The sequence below is a fragment of the Sphaerodactylus townsendi genome, linkage group LG09 (assembly GCF_021028975.2).
Source record: "Sphaerodactylus townsendi isolate TG3544 linkage group LG09, MPM_Stown_v2.3, whole genome shotgun sequence".
NCBI lineage: Eukaryota > Metazoa > Chordata > Lepidosauria > Squamata > Sphaerodactylidae > Sphaerodactylus > Sphaerodactylus townsendi.
This window is the reverse complement of record NC_059433.1, coordinates 3,518,577-3,524,704: the sequence shown is the minus strand read 5'-3', so window position 1 is coordinate 3,524,704 and position 6,128 is coordinate 3,518,577. Positions and strand designations below refer to the sequence as shown.

General features: G+C 45.6%; 1 protein-coding gene across 1 annotated transcript in view; it reads right to left on the bottom strand.

Annotated features, from left to right (window-relative positions):
* Positions 1 to 259: 259 nt before the first annotated feature.
* ANKH (ANKH inorganic pyrophosphate transport regulator) overlaps positions 260 to 6,128 on the bottom strand; it is a 115,548-nt gene continuing 109,679 nt past the window's right edge. The window contains exons 11-12 of the mRNA XM_048507953.1: positions 5,802 to 5,901; positions 260 to 2,257 (exon numbers count right to left, since the gene is read on the bottom strand). Coding sequence (XP_048363910.1) covers positions 2,141 to 2,257; positions 5,802 to 5,901 — 217 coding nt within the window. The 3' untranslated portion in view covers positions 260 to 2,140. The remainder of the gene's footprint in view (positions 2,258 to 5,801; positions 5,902 to 6,128) is intronic.

Here is a 6,128-nt window from a genome sequence, read left to right as displayed (position 1 = left end):
ATAGCAAGTTTTCAATGTTAGACCAGCTGGCCAAATGCCTGGCAGAACAGGTCCGTTTTGCAGGCCCTGCGGAAACTCCGTATGTCCCACAGGGCCCTGATCTCACCCGGGAGCCTGTTCCACAAGATAGGGGCCAGGGCTGTAAAGGCCCTGGCCCCTGTAGAGGCCAGCGGGATTGCTTTTGAGCCAGGGATCACCAGCAGGTCCGCCTCCAAGGAGCGGAGGGGCCTAACAGGACAGTACAGGGACAAGCCTTGTCCTTTGAGAATATATTCATCACATCATCTTATTTATTGCATTTGTATATGTGCAAAGCTGGATATCAACCTTGCAGAGATGTTAACACTTAGCAGTGGAGTACACTTCTTTAGACTTAGTTTCAGCACACAAGCAAACTTTGTATTATATTAGAAATTCTTTACTGAGCTTTGCAAAAATAGGAAATTTACCGCAGCCTAAAATAAATTACACATAATATACAATATATATTTATACACTTACATGTGTATGTATACACATATATTGATATAGAATTGCAGTTTTAAAGATTTCATCTACTCTAAGCTATTTGCTCCAGAAATCTAGAAAATGGATTTGTGCAAAATTAAATTAAATAATTTTAACCATTCTAAAGCATATAGAAAAATATATATTTGGCTAAAGATATTTTCTCTAGGATTAAAATGACATCATGCCACATGGTCAAAGCCAATGGCCCCTTTCAGTGTACACATGCACGGCTCCTTCCAGTGTTCTAGATTGAGCATGTAGCACACAACTTGAAGTATAGGAAAATATTCCCACACCAACCATAGAAATTGTACCTCTTGTAGAGGTCCTACAGCCGTACCGATGGTCAGGAGTCCAATGAAACCTGGAACCCAGTCCATATCAGGCATTCCTGACGCACAAGACCATTCAGTCATCAAGTGCAGACCGTGTGTGCGTGCCTTGTTCATTCAAACATCTTCCTCTGATCAGCATCTCTGCAGATCCCCTTTATATGGCATGGAAGGAAGTATCTTTGTTTTTGAGAAACATGCCTCTGTTGTAGGCTTTGATTTATTTATATTATTCAGTCTTGGAAAAGTGTTGAAACAATAGCTCTATCCCAAGCTCTCTACATCGAAAGGATATACAATGATATTCTCTGTATAAGTTAGCAAGTATATTTTGAATAAGTACAAACAGCCACACTTTCAAAACACTGGATTAGAACTTTGGTTTAAATATCAGTGGATTTTTGTTGGTCACCTTCCTTTTAGGAAACCATCTCAGCAACAATTTCTTACACCACATCTCAGCACAGTATCCTCCAAACCATTAAGCAGCAGAATAACAGGCTCTTCAAAAAAGGGCTTTAGATGGGGCCCCAATATTTTTTAAACAGCTTCCAATTTAAATACCTATAATATGATTTAGAAAACATTTATAAGGTTTGTGTAGCACAGATATTGGTTCACAGTTGAGAAACCAGAGATTATAAAAACCTGTTGTGTATCTCAGGCAATACAATGAACTCTACAGACAGACTTGTCTTGTATTTATTACCGTCTATTTAATGTACTCTTGTTATTTACTTTTTTCTTGACTCCTGCCTCAGTATCCTGTTTTGTCGCAGTATACAGTACATCACATTAAACGATGAGAAAGCTCAATTCAAGGGTCCACCATGATAAATACTAATAGAGCAAAGTCTTTTTTCAAGCAAGTAAAATAAAGCTAATTTTTGTCAACTGTTGCATTTTCAATCATTCATTAATTAAAAAGGAAGTGTGGGTGGGTGTTTGTGCCAGGGTGGAGGGAAAGCATTGAGGAGATCGAGAGGACGGCAACAGAGTCCATGAATAAACAACATGACTTTGGTTGATAAATGGAGACTGCCCAAAGAAAGGAAGTTCCCTCTACGGTGCAGCAGCCTCATCTTTTGAGTTTGAATGGAGTGAGAGAAGAAATTCAGTTGAAGAAGGAAGAACAGAGACTGTTCCTTTGAGTCCCGCATCTGTGCCAGCATACTTGGTATGCCAGGAAGTTTATTATCTGAAACCTCTGGAATCAAGGCCTAAAAATAATCAAAAGAAAGTATGAGAGAAGGAAGAGGCTTCCAGTTGTCCTGTGGAGAACAGTCGTCTTCAGTCTGTCACTCATTCTCTTCTCTCATTTCTACGATGTCTGTCATTTCCTCTGTCGGAGGCATGTCAGTCATTGCTGAGTCTTCACCTTCTGTTGCTGTCTCATGGTCATTCCTCTTCTTTTTCTAGGTTACAGAGAAAAAGAGCAATGTGGCAGTCGGCTGGCACTCTCACTGGATTTTAAATCAAGAAAACTCTCACTCCCAGAATGAGTTCACACCATGTGGCAACTGGTCTCCTGGCTACCCCTTTGGACTACATCTCATCTCATTTAAAGTGGAGATATATATGTGTTATGGAGATATAATAGTTTGATAAGTCTAATAGCCAACAATTTGGCATACTTTACAAGAAACTAACAGGTAATATAAATTGCTTGAGCCAGCGCCTATGTGCCACGCGTGTTTGTGAATCTTACTTATATTGTTTTCTTTGGAGAACCATTCAGTCATAGGAACCTTTCCCACAGCATGAAAAGTACAGTCTAAACATACTTCATTTGTTGAGCTTCATGGATTGGGAAACTACTTATGCATACACACACGTGTGTGTGTGTGTGTGTGTGTGTGTGTGTGTGTGTGTGTGTGAGTGAGTGAGAGAGAGAGAGAGAGAGAGAGAGAGAGAGAGAGAGAGAGACAGAGTAGTGTAGTGGTTAAATGCAGATCAGGGACGTAGGTATAGATTTTTTATGGGGGGGTTCAGGGGTGGGGCCACACCCCCACCCACCCCAAGGGCATGGCCACAACTCCCCAAGCCCCACCCCTGGCCTAGAGCTTATAAAAGTAGCTCTCCGATGCCAGGGACGGCAGACACCCCTGCCCTGCCCTCCCCTGCCCCCCACCAGCTGGCCTCCCAGCCGGCAGTTCCTTCTGCCCTCCCCTCTGGGCAGAGGCAGAGAGGGAAAATGGAGCCTGGTACAAAATCTGAGTTTTGCGTTCTCCCCCGCACCCCCCGGGCAGCTGCTGTGATGCTGGAATCCACCCCCAAACAGCATCACTTTCAATGATGTTTAAACTAGAGAGCCCAAAATCTCCTTTTAAATCCACCTTAAAGGGAGAATCTGGGGTCCCTAGTTAAACAACATTGAAAATGATGCTGGTTTGGATTATCCCCCACCCTAAAACAGCATCACTTTCAATGTGGCGTAGTGGCTAAGAGCAGGTGCATTCTAATCTGGAGGAACCGGGTTTGATTCCCTGCTCTGCCACTTGAGCTGTGGAGGCTTATCTAGGGAATTCAGATTAGCCAAGGGGTCTGCAACCTGTGGCTCCGGAGCTGCTCTTTCAGCCTTATAGTGCAGCTCCACATGGCCTGGAGGTGAGAGGGTAGAGTGAGTGTGTCCCTCCAGAGCAGCGCTGGAAGGAAAGGTGAGTGGAGGGCCGAACCGGAGGCAGCTCTGTGCGTTAGGGAGCTGCTTTTTGCGTCCCCTCCACTCCCCTTTCCTTCCAGTGTTGCTCTGGAGGGCTGGAGGGACCCACCCATGTTGCCCTCTGACCCCTGGAGGTCAGAGGGTAGCGTGGGCGTATCCCTCCAGAGCAGCCGCCATCCCCCCTCTGCCACCTCCACAGTCGCCATCCCCCCTCTGCCCCACGAGGCAGCGGCCTGCTCCGTCGGACAGAGGGGGTTTCCCTGCCTCCGCCTCCCAGGGCTGGAAGGAAAGGTGAGTGGAGGGGCTGAACTAGAGTGGAGCCGCCTCTCCGGCTCGGTAGATCTTCGGGGCCATGGAAAACGGGTCCAAATGGCTCTTTGGATGGTAAAGGTTGCTGACCCCTGGATTAGCCTGTGTACTCCCACAAATGCCAGCTGGGTGACCTTGGGCTAGTCACAGCTTTTTGGAGCTCTCTCAGCCCCACCCACCTCACAGGGTGTTTGTTGTGAGGGGGGAAGGGCAAGGAGATTGTACGTTCCTTTGAGTCTCCTACAGGAGAGAAAGGGGGGATATAAATCCAAACTCTTCTTCTTTTTTTAAACTGAGGACCTCAGATTCTCCCTTTAAATCCGTGCTGAAGGGGGTGATTTAAAAGGAGAATCTGGGGAAATTTGGGGTGTGCCTGCTGTCAGGGGTGCAATGGTTAAGCTAGAAGCACCAAACTTTCAGGGTATCTTTAGGAGACTCTCCTAATGATACCACCCAGGTTTGGTGAAGTTTAGTTCAGGGGGTCCAAAGTTCTGGACCCTCAAAGGTGTAGCCCCCATCTTCTATTAGCTCCCATTGGAAACAATGGGGGATTAGGGCACCCCCTTTGGAAGTCTATAGCTTTGGACCCCCTGAACCAAACTTCACAAAACCTGGGTGGTATCAATAAGAGACTCTCCTGATAATTCCTCCCAGGTTTGGTGAAGTTTGGTTCAGGGTTTCCAAAGTTATGGACCCTCAAAGATTTGGCCCCCATCTTCTATTAGCTCCCATTGGAAACAATTAAGGATGGGGGCACCCCCTTTGGGAGTCCATAACTTTGGACCCCCTGAACCAAACCTCACCAAACCCGGGTAGTATCATTAGGAGAGTCCCCCAAGCAATCCCTGAAAGTTTGGTGCTGCTAGCCCAAACAATGCGCCCCCTGCAGACCAAAAAACACTAAACACTAAAAATGTTTTTAAAACTTACAAGCGGAGGGGGGGAGCTTCGGACATGAATGGGGGGTTTAAACCCGAGAACCCGCCCTTGATGCAGATGGACTCTAATCTGGAGAACTGGGTTTGATTCTCCACTCCTCCACATGAGTGGTGGACTCTTACCTGGTGAACTAGATTTGTTTCCCCACTCCTACATTCCTGATGGGTGACCTTGGGCTAGTCACAGTTCTCGCTGAACTCTCTCAACCCCACCTGCCTTATAAGGTGACTGTTGTGGGGAGAGGAAGGGAAAGGAGTTTGTAAGACCCTCTGAGTTTCCTTACAGGACAGAAGTAGGGGGTACACATCCAAACTCTTCTTCTTATTCATGTAAATGTATAAAAGCACAGAACACTTCGTACTGCTCTCCAGAAGAACTCCAGGCTGCCTCTAACACCTGCTCCCTCCCTAGTGCAGGACTCCTCCCTTTTCTATAACTCAGACCCCTTCCTTTAGATGCCACTTCCTGCGGGAAATAGGGAAGCATCAATTTCCTACCTTACATGTGGCTTACAAGTCAGTCCCTCTACAGGTTCTTCCCTCAGATAAGAACACACAAACCCTGATGGATCAGACTAGTTAGGGCCAGCTATAAAATCCATGAACATACGAAAATCTGAACCAATTCAAAAATGCAAAAATCATGTCTCACAGTCCTTCGTGACTCAAATTAAAATATTTCAACTGAGTTTGTGAGATTATTTTGCATTGCAACGTTCCATAAATAAAAAATAAGAATTACTAAAAGGGGTGAAACCTCTACTGATTTGTAGCTCAGTCTGCCTCAGACATGGAAAAGAAAACCCAGCTGTTAGCAAAAGCTCTCAAATGAGGTAGCAATCATTATAAGCCACAACAATATCTAACCATATCAAACAGCAATCAATTAAATAATACAATCAAGGTAGAAGCAAAGGGGGGAAACCCCAGGCCTCCACTGAATAGTCTGAATTAATGTTTCTGGAATTCAAGAGAAATCCTTTCTAACTTCAGCAAAAAACTATCAGACAAAAAGTCCATGCAGCTAATTTCTCCATGCAAGTTTCCACTTACCTCTTTCTGATACACGTAGCAGGCTGCTATTGCTACCATGGTAGATTCTCCAACAAAGCCAGCAAGAAGGGATCCAACTCCTAGGGTGGCTCCGTGGACGCTAACAACATTGAAGGGAAAAGAAACAATCCTGTACTAACCATAACAACCAGCAGAGGGGTATATAGGAAAACTGGAGCCTGGGGACAAAACCTGAATGTGGCGCCCCCCCCCCCCCCTGTATGGGCGGCCACCCTCCCACACCTCGACCAAACAATTATTTTTTGCACCAGGTCACAAAACACCTCCCACCCCCAGCAAAACATACATGGCTCTCTCCCCACCAAC